The sequence below is a fragment of the Aegilops tauschii genome, chromosome 4, assembly GCF_002575655.3.
Source record: "Aegilops tauschii subsp. strangulata cultivar AL8/78 chromosome 4, Aet v6.0, whole genome shotgun sequence".
Taxonomy (NCBI): domain Eukaryota; kingdom Viridiplantae; phylum Streptophyta; class Magnoliopsida; order Poales; family Poaceae; genus Aegilops; species Aegilops tauschii.
The window spans coordinates 346,652,156-346,672,622 of NC_053038.3; the positions used below are offsets into that span (position 1 = coordinate 346,652,156).

The following is a 20,467-nucleotide window of genomic DNA, read 5'->3' on the forward strand; positions in this document are numbered from 1 at the left end:
GAGAGACCTTAATGAATTTAGCACATCGCCCAAGGGCGAGTGCTGAAAAATATCCGCGGAGGAAAACTCCATGATCGGTGCCCAATCAGATTCGATTGGCACTAACGCAGGCGGTTCGGAGCCTGTGGCCGGGGACGAATCCAAGTATCCGGCAACACGGGTCTCACAAGAGGTGAAGTCAGTATTCGGCTCTATCGCCGCTGAGTGTGCGGCCTCCGTGGCGGGGTCCATCCACCCGTCCTCGAACGGCGCAATCTGCTCCGGATCGAGGGCCGGAGTAGCTGCAGGTGGGATCTCCCGAACACTGTCCGTCGGTAGAGCCAAGTCATACCTGTCGTGACTGTGCGGCGCAGCTGACATCTGCTCGAATCCGTCGAAAATCAAGTCTCCGCGGATATCGGCAGTATAGTTCAAGCTTCCAAACCCGACCTGATGGCCAGGGGCGTAGCTTTCGATCTGCTCCAGATGGCCAAGCGAGTTGGCCCGCAGTGTGAAGCCGCCGAATACGAAGATCTGTCCGGGGAGGAAAACCTCACCCTGGATCGCATCGTTGCCGATGATCGAATGAGCCATCAAACCTTATGGTGACGGCACAGTGGAACTCTCAATGAAAGCACCAATGTTGGTGTCAAAACCGGTGGATCTCGGGTAGGGGTCCCGAACTGTGCGTCTAAGGCGGATGGTAACAGGAGGCGGGGGACACGATGTTTACCCAGGTTCGGGCCCTCTCGATGGAGGTAATACCCTACTTCCTGCTTGATTGATCTTGATGATATGAGTATTACAAAAGTTGATCTACCACGAGATCGTAGAGGCTAAAACCTAGAAGCTAGCCTATGATATGATTGTTGTTGTCCTACGGACTAAACCCTTCGGTTTATATAGACACCGGAGAGGGCTAGGGTTACACAGAGTCGGTTACAAAGGAGGAGATCTACATATCCGAATTGCCAAGCTTGCTTTCCACGCCAAGGAGAGTCCCACCCGGACACAGAACGAAGTCTTCAATCTTGTATTTTCATAGTCCAACAGTCCGGTCAAAGGATATAGTCCGGCTGTCCGAGCACCCCGTAATCTAGGACTCTCGCACCCACGCCCACACCCCATTCGCAACACACATCCGAGTAGTCCTCCTAGCCGCCGTCGTTTCAAACCCGGGAGGAAACCCTAGCCCCACACGCCAGCGCGGCCGCGAACCCCGGCCGATCGGCGCCGATGAGAGGCGGGAGGCGCGGGACGGGGAGAGTGCGGCGGGGAGGCGGCGCCGCCGCCGCCGCTCGGCCGCCGCGGGGCGAGCGCGCCGCCGGCGTCCAGGTCATCGTACTCAGCGACGGTGAGTGATACGGGGCGCCTGTGCGTGAACTCTTGCTTTTTATTTCTCCTGCATTTCGGTTTAGATCGGGCGTCCAGGCGATTTTAGCTTGAGGTTTGGCCGGACTGACGTAGCTGTAGGCTGTTGGTTGGAAGTTTAGGCGAGCTTTCGAGGTACTCGTTTGGTCGGGGTTGCAAATGACCGGCATTTGCCATGCATATGCGTGCACCGGTCGATTTCGTTTTTGAGAGCACATCGATTGGTATTTTTCCTGATCCGAAACAAATTGCCCCCCAACCTTATGAGCTGGATTTTTCTTCGCTTTATTGTGGGCTAACACTTCTTCGGTCAGTTGCAGTGTTGATCACTGTGTCAGATGCGAAATTTCGTTCGGATTATCACTTTTTTTTGCAATTTTATTTTACAGATGATGTGAAGTCAGCACCGCAGCAACCCACCGAAAGGAGAAATTGCGGAGGAATGCGCGGCAGATGATTTCAACGCGCTCCCATGTGATTCCACCAAGGAAGGTCTGATTAGAAGTTCACATTTCTCAGTTCTTACCATCGTCGCCTCAGGCGCGAAACCCTGTTCATGTTCGATACATTAACTAACTCACTGTTTGTGTTTACACCCGATTACTGCTTGATAGTTTCCACAAAGAACCTGGGACGTCTTAGAAAGCGAACAGCTGCTGGCGGTGCTGCAACTTCTGAGTTGCATGAGGATGAGCTAAAGGTTGCTGATGTCAAGCTGAGCAATGATGAAGGTATGTGTGTTGGGAGGAACACTGATATCTCTCCGAGTTTTTGTGTAGCTTATTTTGTTAATGGTCACCAGTGTGTGGCACAATATTATCAGGGCTGTAACTGAGAAATCGGGGGGCCCATTGACACTAAAACTTAGAACCTGAACGAAAAAACGATTGAACATTTTTTAGTCATCACGGTAGCATATTTTTCCTCAACAAATTATAACCTGCCAAGAAGCAAGTCTTGAAACCGTTAAAATGTGCCATCCTTCTAGCATGTAGAAGTGGCACAAGGAGACAGAATGTTCCATCCTCCCATCCTTCTAAGCATGCAGAAGTGGCACACGGAGATGGAATGTTCCATCCTCCCAGCATCATGGTGTTGCAGTGGCGTGTGTTTGTACTGGGTGCTTGATGATCGGTGCTTTATATATAAAGTGTGGCGAAAGCCTTTTTCGGTAAATTAGAGCAATTTATGTCTTCTTTACCATATTCAGGACAGAGAGAACACCAAGAGTTAAGTTTATGCAATTAATTTGTTCGTTGAGGTGTTGGATTGGGAGTTTTAAGTAAGTTATAAAAGAGACACGTGAGGTGGAGATACTATACCTAACATGAGATATTTCTCAACAAGTAATTTTATTTCTTAATGTCTAAGCTTCATTACTTCGTATTTTTTATTGCTCATTAATTCTTCAACTAGACATACTAATTGCTACTATTCAAGAAAAAAGGGGGCTCCAAGATTTTATGGGAGCCTGTACAGCAACTCTGCTTGTACATGCCCAAATACATGCTTGGATCTTGTTCATATGTTTGCATTTCTTTTTGCAAGTGAACATATTTGATTCACTGATGTCTAAAGTCTGCCCAACCGTGGTACAATTGTGTGCCTACATACAAAAGTACACATATAAATTGAGATCAATTTGCTATGCAACTGTAGCAATTCTTATCCACATTTGATTATTCTGCACCGTTACAATCTGTAACCCACCAAAATCTGCTGCTGAGTTCTTCTTTTTCCTAATAAGACTGGTCATAATGGGGAGTATCATAATGCGTATAATGACGAGCGTGATCGAGGCGTGGCGCCTCCTGGACTCCGTCCGTCGCCGCTTTGGCGACGACGTCCCCGCCGCTGGGCAGGAAGAGTGTTTCCACGCCTTCAACCTCCATGTCCACGATGTCATACTCGATGCCCACCTGCAAGGTCAGCCTCCCATCCTCCCGGTCCTTCCCAGCAAATTAATCTGGACTTCAACCATGAATTAAACGTCCTGGTCTCTAATGGGAACTTTTTTGTTACTGAACTTCGTAATTGGTTTGCATAAAATCTGAGGTCTGTCTGACATATTTTACTTGACCACGGTTCGCTTCAGAATTCTACTTTATGTGAGCATTACTTTCTTAGTCTATCTGATTTACTTGGAGGAGTATTTAATTACACGTATGTATAGTACAAGTTGTTATTTCCTAATAATTTTGATGGCCTCTAAGCATCGTTGTTCATGTCTATTATTATTTATGAAAGCTACATGTCTTGGAGGGAAGTTGCGACTTGAGGGAGTGAGCTCCCATTCTCTCAATTTCTTGGCGTGGCCATGCTTGCAGTACTGATAAGACATGCTTCAAAAATGGAGGAGGGAGGACGTGAGCTGCTACCTTGGTTCCTGTCCGCACCAGCTGCCACAGTATGTAATCAGGCCTCCACTATCGTCGTCTGAATTTTGGGTTACATGCATCTACAAGAGCGTGAGAGCTTGAGAGGGTAGCACAATTCTACATAGAAGTTATTTTTCTCCATGAAGTTGATCATGCGAAGCTGGTGCCAGATAGAAGGTTAATTGAGTTCTCATCTCCAAAATGTTTGCATTATAAGTATCCTCTTTGATTCAGTGGTTCCATGATGCTACAGTTCACTTGTTTTTCACCTCTTGATGCTACTATACACAGAAGGTGTTTGCTAATTTGCACATTAAAATTTTCTGATAAACTGTGCCAATATCACATGCATATGTATTTTTTAGTGATGTCCGATTATTAATCCATGCTACAATAGAACGTGCTCACATAACAAGTTTTTCCGCAATCTTCGCAAGCAAGTATTTGTTTGTCTAACTGCAGGTGGAATAACAAGATCCACTGTGTGTGTGCAATGGCAACAATAAATACTGTCATTAGGGAGACTTCTGATAATTCTACTCTGCATTTTTTTGCTTCGTACAAGTGTTCTGCCGCATTGTGCAACTACGATTGACAAATATGATACACCTCAGGGGTTCTTTTTATATATATGGACTGAACAATTGATTTAGGTTTTTTTGTCATACAGATTGGGCATCAAAGTAGACGACAAAGGATGACAACCGATTAAGTTCTGCACCTTAATCCACTTACAACTTATAAGTTGATTGATACTTTTCATTTTATATTGATGTGCTTCCAACGAGAACAATTTTTTCACCGGATGTGTTTCATTACATATGCCATTTTATTTGTGTGAAGTCTTTCAGACTTTCTTTTGATTCTTTATTTTAACGGCCTGAAAAAGGATTATAAGTAATGTTGGGTTCCCGACGGGACAAGGTAGGAAGAGAAGCAAATCATAACCTTTAGGTTCATGGTCTAGGAGCAGGAAAGTACACGTCCATCTTTGTGGTATTCTCATATGAATAAGCATAATACTACGTACATAATCTCTCAATTGTGTAGACAGGTCATCAAGTAATGGTTAGTAATTCATAATTCTGCTTCACCTTTATGTTAATGATCCGCTTTTAAGTGTGTTGCCAAAGTGAGCATCAAATTGCAGGAATCTCAATCTTTTTTCTATATTTCTCGCAAGGCTCTTGTACGGTAGATATTTTTGCTTGGTCATAAATGAATTAGTCCCATGCTCTGACAGTAAGATAATGGAGCTAGGTGGACGAACATTGGCATTGATGCCAAGATTATCTGACATCTTGCTGTAGTAGTGTCTTAACTGGATATGTTTATAGTTCTAAAATCAATGTTCATCAGCATCCAGCCTTCTAACTAAAAAGTATTTTCGCAAGGGCTTGTCTGCACCGGTACGCTCTCTCGCTGGTACGCGATTTGAGGCATAGGAGCGAGGGGCACGTTGCGAGGTCGTCTTCAGTCACGGCTACAACTTATGACGAGAAGGGGATTTATGCTTAGTAGGCTGCCCTGTGGTTAGCAAGTCATTGTCGCAGTCTCCGCCTCCCAGGTTGCCTCGGCTTGCTGTTGGTGTGTGTTGCTGCAACAGCCCCTTCCGGCCACCTCTGAGGTTGGGCAATGTGGCCACTGATGTCAAGGGCGTCGCCATCTTACTTGCAAGGCACAAATTGCACCGCACGCAACATCTTGCTATGCATGGCCACTGATGCCAAAGGTGGGTTCCAGTTTGACGACCTCTCTACCAAGTCTCCATGCATGATCTCTTCTTTCATGTACTTTCTCCATCTGCTGTTATACTATCTTGCAACTACGGCTTATCCTGCTTGATGTCATGTTGCTTCGACAGTTGTTTATTGCTCCTAACTGTGGCATATCCTACATCCATCTGTTGATTTGGTTCAAGATGATTCCTGGAGTAGATAAACTATATTTTTTTTCTGATGTTCCAAGATGATTTACTAATTTTAGCTCTGAATACCATAGATAAACTATATTTTTTCTGATGTGCCTTTTCCCCTTAGATGTAAGGATTAGTAGTACTGTTCTAGCAGCATAGTTGTTGACCTTTATTTGTTTTAAATAATGGAATAGTTATCTCCCATTACCTTTTTACATGTATGGTGATATCTAATTCAAATTGTATGTTTGTAGAGAACCAAGCGCCTTGACGTACTATATAAAGAGATCATGTGAAAACAAAGCTGAAGTTCTTGATCAGGATGAGAAGGAAAGTGGTCTTCGAGCAACACTAATCCTGGGTCATACATTTGGTCACATAATATGTTCGAGCATTGTTGTTTTTATGTTGAGTTTATCTGTCTTGCATTACGATGGTCCATGTAAACATATTTGGATGAATTGACAGCCCACTAAGAAGTTTGCTTTATTTTTGTTGCTACTGCCTACTTTATTGAAGCATTTGATGGAGATGACTCATGTACTCACTTTGTTGCTTGCTAAAATAGAAAAGAATACAACGAAGAATAGTATTTATTTGCTTTTAGTCGTCAAATATTTTACATTGTGATATGTAATTCATTTTTTATTGAATGCATGTTTAGGTAGCATTATCCTTTTATCTAGAAAATTTTATATAGGCTTGCAATGAATAACAACTGAAGGTGGTTGTCGCACTTGTCCCTTGCTACTGGCCTATCACGATGGCGTTGACCACTGGCTCATTTTGAACATGAGTTAGCTGATTTTTTTTATAAGAGTGAGGGTTGAGAGTGAACAGACTGGGGGCTGGGATTGGTCTGTTACGTTATGGTCGTCTTTGTGGAATAATTTTCTTACTTTAAAAAATTGGTAAATTGCATTAGAGATGGTTTTGCAGCAAATTGCATGAGCAAGCGGTTCATATTTTTTCATCAAGTCGTGCAATTTATTGGTTGGGATAGAAGAGTAAATGCATTGGTTTGTTACTTCAAGAGTTAATAACCGACGAGGTGATATATGAGTTGCATGCACAACAATGGACATCATATTTTTGTTTTTTGGTAATACGCGACATTCAATTGTATGTTACAATGTGTCAATGGCTAAGAAGACATTGGATCTGCCTTCTTAGCTTGGGAGTGTCATGGGTGGCGCAGGCTCACCCACCCTCCCTTGATATAGGTGGTGGATCGATATGAACACGTGGAGAGGGGATTAAGGCTGTTGGCGGAGGACTCCTGCTTGGCGATTCATGGGGAAGTACGGTGTGAAAGAGAGAGTGTGCCATGGCGAAGCTGAGGTGGGCGTCATTGAATTTTAAAGGAGAGGGCTCCAGTGAGAAATGGCCCACTATGTTGAGAAACCAAGCTGGAAGGGGACGGTCCGGCAGGAAAATGGAAGGGTGCGTCATGAGGTTGGCTTTTTGTGTTCGGACCGCGCGTCATAGATAATATTGACGGATAGTCTGGACAATCATATTTCTCCCCACATATGGGTTAGATTTGGGGGAGCTCGTACCGTCGAAACAATTGAATTTTGGGGAGCCGATTGGATTTCATATCTAGACACAAACGTACGAGGGAGAAATGAGCTTCACCCTTGAAAACAACCTTAATCATTTGTTCAATTCATTTATATCCATTTATAGCCTGTAGTAACGCACGAGCGTTTTACTAGTAGATCTAGGTATTGTCATCCTTGGTTGGCAATTCTTCAGTTGAACACTTATAACCCTTAGGAGTTTCCTTCCTTTTATTAATGATCAAACTCCTAGGCAAGAAATCAAGAAATTCATTTGTAGCAAAAGGTTCCTTAATGATGGCGAAAAAGTTGGGGTGTACACTTATTGATTTGAGATCCGCATTTTCCTTACTAGAAGATTCACCCTTATTTTTAGGAACATACATAAATTTGAAAACTTTGGTAGTAGGAGGATTTGAAGTGTTTCTCACAGCAGAAAAGGCAGACCCTAAATTGGTAATAATATCCTCAAGTTTATCAATTCTAGTGGAATCTTGATCTAGCTTTTCATTAACTATGGGTTCTTTTTCTCAAAAAAAATTCAGAGTAACTCCTACCTTAGATCCATATTGGGTAATTTGGTTGTGGATCTTTTTATCCAAATTCTCGATCAACTCTACAGTGGCAACTTTATTTTCGATAATTTCAAGCCTTTGCATCACATGTTCCAAAGTTAAAATAGTTCCATTAACCAAAAGAGGTGGTGGGCCAAACAAATCTATCATAGCATTATAAGAATCAAAAGTATGGCTACCCAAGAAGTTCCCTCCGGTAATGGTATCAAGAATATATCTGTTCCAAGGAGTAATGCCTACATAAAAATTGCGAAGAAGAACAGAAGTAGATTGCTTCCTAGTGGATCTATTCTGAGCATTGCAAATTCTATGCCAAGCATCTTTTAGATTTTCTCCCTCCCTTTGTTTAAAATTAAGAACTTCATGATCGGGAGTACTAACAATGATAGAAGGACTGGCCATAACGGCAAAACAAACGATCTTACACACGGACACACAAGAAGCAAGCGAAAAGAGACGGACGAAAAAAGGGCGAATAAAACGGAAAAGGTGAAGTGGGGGAGAGGAAAACAAGAGGCAAATGGCAAATAATGTAATGCGAGGGAGAAGTGTTTGTGATGGGTACTTGGTATGTCTTGACTTGGCGTAGATCTCCCCGACAACGGCGCCAGAAATCCTTCTTGCTACCTCTTGAGCATGCGTTGGTTTTCCCTTGAAGAGGAAAGGGTGATGCAGCAAAGTAGCGTAAGTATTTCCCTCAGTTTTTGAGAACCAAGGTATCAATACAGTAGGAGACTACACGCAAATCGCCTAGTACCTGCACAAACAATTAAGAACCTTGCAACCAACGCGATAAAGGGGTTGTCAATCCCTTCACGGCCACTTGCAAAAGTGAGATCTGATAAAGATAATAAGATAAATATTTTTGGTATTTTTGTTGTATAGATTGGAAAAGTAAAGATTGCAAAATAAATAGTAAACTAGAATTGTAGATTGGAAACTTATATGATGTAAAGTAGACCCGGGGGCCATAGGTTTCACTAGTGGCTTCTCTCATGATAGCATATATTACGGTGGGTGAACAAATTACTGCCGAGCAATTGATAGAAAAGTGCATAGTTATGAGAATATCTAGGCATGATCATGAACATAGGCATCACGTCCGTGACAAGTAGATCGAAACGATTCTGCATCTACTACTATTACTCCACACATCGACCGCTATCCAGCATGCATCTAGAGTATTAAGTTCATAAGAACAGAGTAACGCATTAGGCAAGATGACATGATGTAGAGGGATAAACTCAAGCAATATGATATAAACCCCATCTTTTTATCCTCGATGGCAACAATACAATACGTGTTGGTTCCCTTTCTGTCACTAGGATCGAGCACCGCAAGATTGAACCCAAAGCTAAGCACTTCTCCCATTGCAAGAAAGATCAATCTAGTAGGCCAAACTAAACCGATAATTCGAAGAGACTTGCAAAATTATTAAATCATGCATATAAGAATTCAGAGAAGAACCAAATATTTTTCATAGATAATCTTGATCATAAACCCACAATTCATCGGATCTGGACAAACACACCGCAAAAAGAATTACATCGAATAGATCTCCAAGAAGATCGAGGAGAACTTTGTATTGAGATCCAAAGAGAGAGAAGAAGCCATATAGCTAATAACTATGGACCCGAAGGTCTGTGGTAAACTACTCACATATCATCGGAGAGGCTATGGTGTTGATGTAGAAGCCCTCCGTGATTGAATCCCGCTCCGGCAGATCGCCGGAAAAGGCCCCAAGATGGGATCTCACGGGTACAGAAGGTTGCGACGGTGGAAAAGTGGTTTTGTGGCTCCCCTGGATGGTTTCAGGGTATAAGAGTATATATAGGCGAAAGAAGTAGGTCGGTGGAGCTATGAGGGGCTCACAAGGGTGGGGGGCGCGCCTACCCCCTGGGCGCGCCCTCCTGCCTCGTGGCCGCCTTGTTGCTTCCTTGACTTCCACTCCAAGTCTCCTCGATTGCATATGTTCCAAAAAAGATCCTCGCGAAGGTTTCGTTCCGTTTGGATTCCGTTTGATAATCCTTTTCTGCGAAACACTGAAATAGGCAAAAAAACAGCAATTTGCACTGGGCCTTCGGTTAATAGGTTAGTCCCAAAATTAATATAAAAAGGTATATTAAAGCCCATTAAACATCCAAAACAGATAATATAATAGCATGGAACAATCAAAAATTATAGATACGTTGGAGACGTATCATCTACCAACATAAGCATTGAAGTTTTCTTGTTTAACAATAAAATTATCAAACTCATCCAGGCATTGGCTAGCAGACTTATAACGAGGAATATCACCTTCATCAGATCTATAGAGCGAATTTACCTTTACTACCTTTGTCGGGTTATCAAGACCATGTATTTCTTCAATAGGTGGTAAATTCTTAACATCTTCAGCTTTAATACCCTTTTCTTTCATAGATTTCTTTGCCTCTTGCATATCTTCAGGACTGAGAAATAGAATACCCCTTTTCTTCGGAGTTGGCTTAGGAGTTGGTTCAGGAAGTGTCCAATCATTATCATTACTCAATACATTATTCAATAGCAATTCAGCTTGCTCAACAGTTCTTTCCCTGAAAACACAACCAACACAACTATCCAGGTGGTCTCTGGAGGCACCGGTTAGTCCATTATAAAAGATATCAAGTATTTCATTTTTCTTGAGAGGATGATCAAGCAAAGCATTAAGTAATCGGAGAAGCCTCCCCCAAGCTTGTGGGAGACTCTCTTCTTCAATTTGCACAAAATTATATATTTCCCTTAAGGCAGCTTGTTTCTTATGAGCGGGGAAATATTTAGCAGAGAAGTAATAAATCATATCCTAGGGACTACGCACACAACCAGGAGCAAGAGAATTAAACCATGTTTTAGCATCACCCTTTAATGAGAACGGAAATAACTTAAGGATATAGTAGTAACGAATTTTTTCCTCATGAGTGAATAGGGTGGCTATATCATTCAATTTAGTAAGATGTGCCACAACAGTTTCAGATTCATAGACATAAAAAGGATCAGATTCAACCAAAGTAATTAACTCAGGATTGATAGAGAAATCATAATCCTTATCAGAAATACAGATAGGTGGAGTAGCAAAAGCAGGGTCATATTTCATTCTAGCATTCAAAGACTTTTCTTCCAGCTTAGCTAACAGTTTCTTAAGATCATATCTATCTTTGCAAGCAAAAAGGTCTCTAGCAGTTTCTTCATCCATAACATAACCCTCAGGCACATCAGGCAATTCATATCTAGGAGGAGAATCTTCATCATCACTTTCATCAATATTATCTGTTTCAATAATTTCATTCCCTCTAACCCTAGAAAGTTGTTCATCAAGAAATTCACCTAATGCCACAGTATTATCAAGGATAGAAGAGTTTCATCATAAGCGTCATGCATAGCACAAGTGGAATCATCAATAACATGCGACATATCAGAATCAATAACAGGTGTAGGTGTCACAAGTTTACTCAAAACAGAATGTGAATCAAGTGCAGAGCTAGATGGTAGTTCCTTACCTCCCCTCGTAGTTGAGGGATAAATCTTGGTTCTTTCATCTTTCAAGTTCCTCATAGTGATCAACAGATATAAATCCCAAGTGACTCAAAGAATAGAGATATGCTCCCCGGCAACGGCGCTAGAAAATAGTCTTGATATCCCACAAGTATAAGGGATCGCAACAGTTTTCGAGGGTAGAGTATTCAACCCAAATTTATTGATTCGACACAAGGGGTGCCAAAGAATATTCTCAGGTATTAGCAGTTGAGTTGTCAATTCAACCATGAAAGACTTAATATCCGCAACAAAGTATTTAGTAGCAAAGTAGTATGGAAGTAACAGTAACGGCGGCAAAAGTAACAGTAGCAGTTTTTGTAGAAATCGTAACAGTGGCAACGGAAAAGTAACTAAGAAAAGATCAATATGTGAAAAGCTCGTAGGCAATGGATCAATGATGGATAATTATGTCGGATGCGATTCCTCATGCAAGAGTTATAACATAGGGTGACACAGAACTAGCTCCAGTTCATCAATGTAATGTAGGCATGTATTCCGAATATAGTCATACGTGCTTATGGAAAAGAACTTGCATGACATCTTTTGTCCTACCCTCCCGTGGCAGTGGGGTCCTATTGGAAACTAAGGGATATTAAGGCCACCTTTTAATAGAGTACCAGACCAAAGCATTAACACTTAGTGAATACATGAACTCCTCAAACTACGGTCATCACCGGGAGTGGTCCCGATTATGGTCACTTCGGGGTTGCCGGATCATAGCACATAGTAGGTGACTATTGACTTGTAGAATAGGATCACGAACTCACATATATTCATGAAAGCATAATAGGTTCAGATCTGAAATCATGGCACTCGGGCCCTAGTGACAAGCATTAAGCATAGAAAAGTCATATCAACATCAATCTTAGAACATAATGGATACTAGGGATCAAACCCTAACAAAACTAACTCGATTACATGGTAAATCTCATCCAACCCATCACCGTCCAGCAAGCCTACGATGGGATTACTCATGCACGGCGGTGAGCATCATGAAATTGGTGATGGAGGATGGTTGATGATGATGATGGCGACGGATTCCCCTCTCTGGAGCCCCGAACGGACTCCAGATCAACCCTCCTGAGGAAGATTAGGGCTTGGCGGCGGCTCGGTATCGTAAATCGTGATGAATCCTTCTCTCTGATTTTTTTCTCCCCGAACATGAATATATGGAGTTGGGGTTGAGGTCGGTGGAGTCTCGGGGGGCCCACGAGGCAGGGGGCACACCCTGCACCCTCGTGGACAGGGTGTGGGCCCCCTGATGCTGATTCTTTCGCCAATATTTTTCATTAATTCCAAAACGTGTCTCCATGGATTTTTGGGTCATTCCGAGAACTTTTATTTCTGCACAAAAATAACACCATGGCAGTTCTGCTGAAAACAGCGTCAGTCCGGGTTAGTTCCATTCAAATCATGCAAGTTAGAGTCCAAAACAAGGGCAAAAGTGTTTGGAAAAGTAGATACGTTGGAGACGCATCACCTATATATATGAGGGGGGCACCGCTAGAACACACATCAACAGTTGTTAGCCGTGTGCGGTGCCCCCCTCCACAATTTACGCCTTCGGTCATATTCACGTAGTGCTTAGGCGAAGCCCTGCGCGGATCACTTCACCATCACCGTCACCACGCCGTCGTGCTGACAAAACTCTCCCTCGACACTTTGCTGGATCAAGAGTTCGAGGGACGTCATCGAACTGAATGTGTGCAGAACTCAGAGGTGTCATACGTTCGGTGCTTGATCAGTCGGAACGAGAAGAAGTTCGACTACATCAACCGCGTTGTCAAACGCTTTCGCCTTCGGCTACGAGGGTACGTAGACACACTCTCCCCCTCTCGTTGCTATGCATCTCCTAGATAGATCTTGCGTGAGCGTAGGAATTTTTTTGAAATTGCATGCTATGTTTCCCAACAGTGGCATCCGAGCCAGGTGTCGGTGTCAAAACCGACGGATCTCGGGTAGGGGGTCCCGAACTGTGCGTCTAAGGTCGATGGTTGCAGGAGACAGGGGACACGATGTTTACCCAGGTTCGGGCCCTCTCTATGGAGGTAATACCCTACTTCCTGCTTGATTGATCTTGATGAATATGAGTATTACAAGAGTTGATCTACCACGAGACCGTAATGGCTAAACCCTAGAAGTCTAGCCTGTATGACTATGGTAATGAGTATATCCTTTCTGGACTAACCCCTCCGATTTATATAGATACCGGGGGGATCTAGGGTTACATAGAGTCGGTTACATAAGAAGGAATCTTCATAGTTGGTCGCCAAGCTTGCCTTCCACGCCAAGGAGAGTCCAATCCGGACACGGGTACAGTCTTCGGCCTTCGCGTCTTCACAGCCCACCAGTCTGGCCCATCGATAATAAGCCAGACGCCTGAGGACCCCTTAGTCCAGAACTCCCTCAGTAGCCCCTGAACCTGGCTTCAATGACGAGGAGTCCGGCGCGCAGATTGTCTTCGGCATTGCAAGGCGGGTTCCCTTCTTTCCGAACTCCAAGATAGTATTCGGACGCAATGATAGTATCCGGACCTGTCACACACACCATACACAACCACAGAGAAAATATAGTTTTACACGAATCCAATCCGCAGACAAATTTTTGTAGCATGACATCACGTCCGACCGGTCATAATTCCGAACCGTTTCTGTGTCCGCCGCTCCACGTCCCGAGACGCGGTTGCCATTGGCACGTCTTGCCAAAGCAGAGATCGTGTCCCCTTATCGTGGGATTTTCATCAATGCGGGCATGGGTAACCCAACCGTGCCGTTTATATAGCCCTTGGGAATAGGCGAATTCTAAGGCGAGTGGGGAGGCGTTCAATATTTACTGCCTTTATAAGGGGATAAGGATTCCTTCTTCCTCTCCCACGCCTGCTCTCTATCTCCGCCCTCCCAATCTTGAGCTCCAGCGCCCAAGTTCTTATCTCCTTTCCACTCGAGCTAGCACTCAACCATGTCCAGATCTGGAGGTCAGGGCAAGTGGATGGTCTCCTCCGTCAAGGAGGAGGACATTACTGAGCTTCGGGCGGCCGGATACTTGGGGAAGGAAATCGCCCATCGTCTGCCGGCTGAGGGACAAGTCGTCCCCACGCCGAAGCCCAACGAGAGGGTGGTATTCATCCCTCTTCTTTCGCAGACTAGGGTTCCCACTCCACCCTTTCATTCACCGGCTGATGTATTATTACAGGATAGATTTCCACGATCTGTCCCCGAACTCCTTCCTCAACATCTCAGCGTTTATCATCGTGTGTGAGGCCTTCCTCCACATCCAACCCCACTTCGGGCTATGGCTCAAAGCCTTCAACGTGAAGCCGAAGGTGGTGGATGGCCAGCACGCGGAGTGTGGGGGAGCCATGGTGAGTAAGCTGTCCAACGTCTCCTGGCCGAAAGGCACTTTTGTGGAGACAGTAAAGGAGTGGCAGAAACAATGGTTCTACATCACAGAACCCTGCGGCATCACCTGGGCCGCAGCTGCCGAATTCCGCTCCGGTGCTCCTATGCGACTCACCTCCTGGGTCTAGAAGAGTCCGAACTGGTGTTCGCCCGATGAGCTGATAGCGCTGCAGACGCGTGTTCAAAGTATGATAGCCAAGAACGTAAAGCTTGTTGATGTCTACAACACAACCTTCTTCTTGTAGTCGTTGTTGGCCCTCCAAGTGCAGAGGTTTGTAGGACAGTAGCAAATTTCTCTCAAGTGGGTGACCTAAGGTTTATCAATCCGTGGGAGGTGTAGTATGAAGATGGTCTCTCTCAAACAACCTTGCAACCAAATAACAAAGAGTCTCTTGTGTCCCCAACACACCCAATACAATGGTAAATTGTATAGGTGCACTAGTTCGGCGAAGAGATGGTGATACAAGTGCAATATGGATGATAGATATAAGTTTTTTAATCTGAAAATATAAAAACAACAAGGTAACTAATGATAAAAGTGCGCACAAACGGTATTGCAATGCTAGGAAACAAGGCCTAGGATTCATACTTTCACTAGTGCAAGTTCTCTCAACAATAATAACATAATTGGATCATATAACTATCCCTCAATATGCAACAAAGAGTCACTCCAAAGTCACTAATAGCGGAGAACAAACGAAGAGATTATTGTAGGGTACAAAACCACCTCAAAGTTATCCTTTCTGATCGATCTATTCAAGAGTCCGTAGTAAAATAACATGAAGCTATTCTTTCCGTTCGATCTATCATAGAGTTCATACTAGAATAACACCTTAAGATACAAATCAACCAAAACCCTAATGTCACCTAGATACTCCAATGTCACCTCAAGTATCTGTGGGTATGATTATACAATATGCATCACACAATCTCAGATTCATCTATTCAACCAACACAAAGAACTTCAAAGAGTGCCCCAAAGTTTCTACCGGAGAGTCAAGACGAAAATGTGTGCCAACCCTTATGCATAAGTTCATGAGCGGAACCCGCAAGTTGATCACCAAAACATACATCAAGTGGATCACGTGATATCCCATTGTCACCACAGATAAGCACATGCAAGACATGCATCAAGTGTTCTCAAATCCTTAAAGACTCAATCTGATAAGATAACTTCAAAAGGAAAACTCAATCCATTACAAGAGAGTAGAGGGGGAGAAACATCATAGGATCCAAATATAATAGCAAAGCTCGCGATACATCAAGATCGTACCACCTCAAGAACACGAGAGAGAGAGATCAAACACATAGCTACTGGTACATACCCTCAGCCCCAAGGGTGAACTACTCCCTCCTCGTCATGGAGAGCGCCGGGATGATGAAGATGGCCACTAGTGAGGGATCCCCCCTCCGACAGGGTGCCGGAACAGGGTCCCGATTGGTTTTTGGTGGCTACAGAGGTTTGCGGCGGCGAAACTCCCGATCTATTCTGTTCTCCGGTGTTTTTAGGGTATATGGATATATATAGGTGAAAGAAGTCAGTCAGGGGAGCCACGAGGGGCCCACTAGGGTGGGCGGCGCGCCCAGGGGGTAGGGCGCGCCTCCCTGCCTCGTGGCCACCTCGTTGCTTCCCTGACGTACACTCCAAGTCTTCTAGATTGCTTTCGTTCCAAAAATAACTCTCCCAAAGGTTTCATTCCGTTTGGACTCCGTTTGATATTCCTTTTCTTCGAAACACTGAAACAAGGAAAAAAACAGGAACTGGCACTGGGCTCTAGGTTAATAGGTTAGTCCCAAAAACAATATAAAAGTGTAAAATAAAGCCCATAAACATCCAAAACAGATAATATAATAGCATGGAACAATAAAAATTATAGATACGTTGGAGACGTATCACTTGTCGATGTAATCCAGGTGATGCTAGTTCGCCGGATCCTCCCGTGCCAGCGCAGAAGTCGCCCTCTGTGGGAGTTCAATCCGAAGAAGCACCAAACCCTGGAGAGGCTCTTCGAAACCACTCACGAAGGTGTCTGGAAGTTGCTCTTTAAGGGCAACGAGAAACCGCCGGCCACAGATTCAGACCGTGGGCACGATTTTAAACACCTCGCCAGTGAGGTGTGTTATTTTTTACGTATCCCCTACTTAATTGTTTCGAGGATGATGTCTGAGTTTTTGTCATTGCTTTTTCAGGATTGGATGGAGAGGGCGAAGCGGATCCAGTGTCCGGCTCCGCTGCCTGAAGAAGCGGTCATCCCGCGTCTGGCGAAGATGCTGGTGCCGGCGCCATATAAGGCGTCGGAGAAGAAGGCCAAGGGGGCCAAAAGTGGCCCCCGTCGCAGGGGCACTTCGGACGTGATGTCCGAAGACGAGGAAGCCCATTCCTCCGTTCCTGAGGACGACGACGAGGAAGAGGAGGAGGAGGAGGAGGAGAAGGACCCTCCCCCTAAGGAGAAGAAGAGGGGGGCCTCCACGAATCTGGAGGCGGGAACGCCCAAGAAGGGGAAGGGCGCCCCTGCGGTCAACACTGCGTGGGACGTTGACAGCAGTCCGGAGTGACACCTCCGCACTAAGCCTCGGGCCGCATCGTAAGTACTATGACTCTCGTATACAAGTGTACCCGGCCTCTCCTTTTTGTTTTGACGTGGTTAATTGTGCCATTGTAGTCCGGCCCGTGGCAGCATCCAGCAATCCTCATCTGGAGGTTCGTTGGATCCGGCGGAAATGGCCAGTATGTGGCCGCCGCCCGCTTATTCCCCTGAGGCCAAGGACGACACCAAAGTGTTGTCCCGGAGGACCGCTCCGAGCCGGGGAGGGGCCCAGGACGCTGTCCAGGAGGTACCGCAAGGCAAGACATCCGCTGCCGGACACATGGGGGAGCAGATCCCCATGGAGACTGGCGAAGAGGGACGTATTCAGTTCGGCCCTCAGCCGAATATGATTCCGGGGACCGATACTGCACCGGAATCAGGCGCGCGCCTTCCTTCGAAGGAGGGGGGTGCGCTAATTCCACCGATGGCCCCTGTCCAACCAGGGGCACCGGACAACCTGATGGAGGCACTACGAGGCGCCTCCATTATGGATGAGCACCGTATCCTTATGGGTACGGTGATCGAGAAGGTTCAGCCCGTCAAGAGCGGATTAAACGAGGCCTGCAACAACCTGTTGACAAGTTTCGAGGTAAGTTACGTAGAAAGAGAACACCCCGTGCTGACAGTAGCCCCTGAGACACTGTCCGGTGTTCGGAAAGAAAGACCGGACAGAGGATCAACCCTTTGTAGGAGACTAATTTTGTGATTAAACATGCATCACTGTTGGCCGCGACCCGCATGCTGCCGAAGTCTCTGAACTGAAGCAGAGGTCAGAGCGGACCGAGAACGAGCTCGGCGAGGTGAAGATTCAGCTCCACAAGAAGCAAGGTGAGTAATGACTTGCCGTGTATTCGGAAAGAGTAAGCGGTAAGTATTGACCGGAGTGTCATAATGTGTGTAGGGGCGGCGACCGAGGTCGAGGCCCTGAAAAATGCCCTGACCGAAGCTGAGGGGAAGGCTGTCCAGCAGCAAGCCTCCCGTAAGAAGCTCAAGGCCCGGGTCGGCGAGGTCCAGCAGGAGCTCCAGGACGCGGTGAAGAAGTGTGAGGCCTTGGAGCGCGAGGCGTCGGTTCAAGAGGCCGAACTTACCAAGGCTCGCCAGAGCGCAGAGGCCGCACAGAATGAGGCCCGGGACGCTCTCCAGGAGATCCAGGAGGCCAAGAAGATTGCAGTGGGTAAGGCTTTTAACATGCAAAGCAAGTATGCCGAGAGGAAGTACCTTTTACTAACCCGGATTCGGAGTTGCCCAGGGGCTTTTGCGGATCTGCCATGCAACATGTCCGATGCTGCGGAGTTCTTCCGAGCCAGGGAATTCCACGGAGAAGCTGTTCTGGTCGCAGTATGCTGTGCCAGAACATCCGGTGCCCTTTGCCGATCAACTGAAACAGTTGGTCGAGCTGCACAGGGTGGCCGAACTGGCCATGAAGGATTTAATAATTCGGCTGTGGCCAGCCGAAGCTATACCTAGCAGTTATTTTGGCCTCGTGAAGCGGGTGGTGGAGGCTTGTCCGTGGCTAGACATCGTCAAGCGACCAGTCTGCATCGAAGGTGCCCGCATGGCCTTTGCTCGTTGCAAGATGTGGTGGGCGAAGATGGACGTCGTCGAGGTGGCCAAGGGGCCGCCGGAGGGCAAGGAGCACCGCACAGCCGAGCGATATTTTGCGAATGTCCTGGAGGGATCTCAACTTGCAGTAGCACAGTGCGGGCAGGACATTATTTTCGAATGAATACCTTCGTTTTTTGTCTTTGCCTTGTATGATGAAAAAAAATCCGGTTTGTAATATAATGTTTGCTATGTTTTAATTGTTTCCTCCTGTGCGGCCGTGTTGTATGGAATCTAAGGGTTGGCCAGTCGTCGGCTTCTGCCCTCACGTAGGTAGTACGGAGGTGTTCGGGATGGAATCTAAAAAATCTTGATCCAATTATATGGTCCTTGAAGGAGTTGTTTAGCGCAACGAACTAGGCAATCAGACTATGCGGCTTAAACGCCCTCACTTAGCCATAGGAGTTTTATAATAAAACATGGGCGCAGCCTCTGGTATACGAACTAGAGTGCTGTCAGTGTCCGATCGGGAAGTACCGATCCTTCGCGGAATGCGGAAAAAATCTCTAACGATTTGAGACCTCCGAACAGCTGACCGGCTCTCGCCGCATCATGACAGTCAGTTTTTGGCTTTCTCTACTGAGGTGCTCATTCGGTTTAGACCAGGGCACAATCGTAGTAGTTCTCCCTTTACTACCCTAGCCGATGTAGCGGAACGTAGGGTAGCAAGCACAGGAGCCAGGCAACCCAACTATTGACCAAAGACATGATTCGGAGCCAATGCATATAATGCTAAATTTGGGGTGCCAAACTTATCTTTAAGAAGTGTTCGGACTTTGTTGCCGTATTATGGGGCGATGGGAAGCCCCTAGCGAATATGGAACATACCAAAGTGCACGGGTGCGAGAATATAAGTAATTAATGGCAAAGGAAAACAGAAAGAGAGCAGAGGTAGTATCTGGGGCCCCTTGACTTGGGCCGTAAACTGTTTCCATTGTAGTTAGGTTAATGCGTCAAAGCGCATTTATACAAATAATGCGATAAGCAACCGGCCATTTAACATGCCAGAACCAAAGGAGAGCTGCATTGGGGTACTGAAAACAGGTAGAGTAATCATTGGATTGTCCTCTAGAGCTTCCCCTGCATGTTTGTGCTCTGTGCCAATCTGGTGTACTTGTCCTTTGACAGGACCGGTAATCAGGCCGTCGAAGGGGGCCTATATAAAAGGTACCTAAAAAAGGAGAAAAAAAGGAAATAGTAAAGGTACCAGTGAGTCCGGGATGGGTGTAGCCGAACTACAAGCTAACTGTGCCTCCGTCGATGCCCATGGGATTTTGAGTGCGTAATTATGTACGCGTGGTGCGGATGCCGCTACCTCATCGGGTCTGCGACGGAGGCCGAATTTCTAATCGAGCTCTTGACGAGCCAAACCGTTCTGTTGTAGTGTGGTCCGGACTCTCTTAGTGATGTCCAGGGGCTCGGCAGCCGGATTACGGTTCTGCTTGAGAAGGCCGCTCTGTACCTCTGCTACTAGGGCGGCTGTGTGCTCCTCTATTCGGAGGGAGCGTTCAGTGTTGCCATTGACTGTTATGACGCCGCGTGGACCG

At 45.7% G+C, this 20,467-nt stretch overlaps 1 protein-coding gene and 1 long non-coding RNA gene across 3 annotated transcripts in view; both read left to right on the forward strand.

Moving 5' to 3' along the window:
- Positions 1–1,088: 1,088 nt before the first annotated feature.
- LOC109740063 (uncharacterized) lies at positions 1,089–6,239 on the forward strand. 2 transcript variants are annotated; one of them, XR_012182109.1, is made up of 8 exons: positions 1,089–1,333; positions 1,740–1,842; positions 1,965–2,081; positions 3,098–3,276; positions 3,598–3,757; positions 4,399–4,440; positions 5,123–5,460; positions 5,898–6,173. It is a non-coding gene; the product is annotated as an uncharacterized lncRNA (long non-coding RNA). The 2 variants fall into 2 exon arrangements; XR_005754520.3 differs by lacking the exon at positions 4,399–4,440 and having other exon boundaries at positions 5,898–6,239.
- Positions 6,240–6,970: 731 nt separating this feature from the next.
- LOC109756618 (uncharacterized) overlaps positions 6,971–20,467 on the forward strand; it is a 62,633-nt gene continuing 49,136 nt past the window's right edge. Inside the window, exon 1 of the mRNA XM_073497725.1 lies at positions 6,971–7,098. Within this exon, the coding sequence (XP_073353826.1) occupies positions 6,971–7,098 (128 nt within the window). The remainder of the gene's footprint in view (positions 7,099–20,467) is intronic.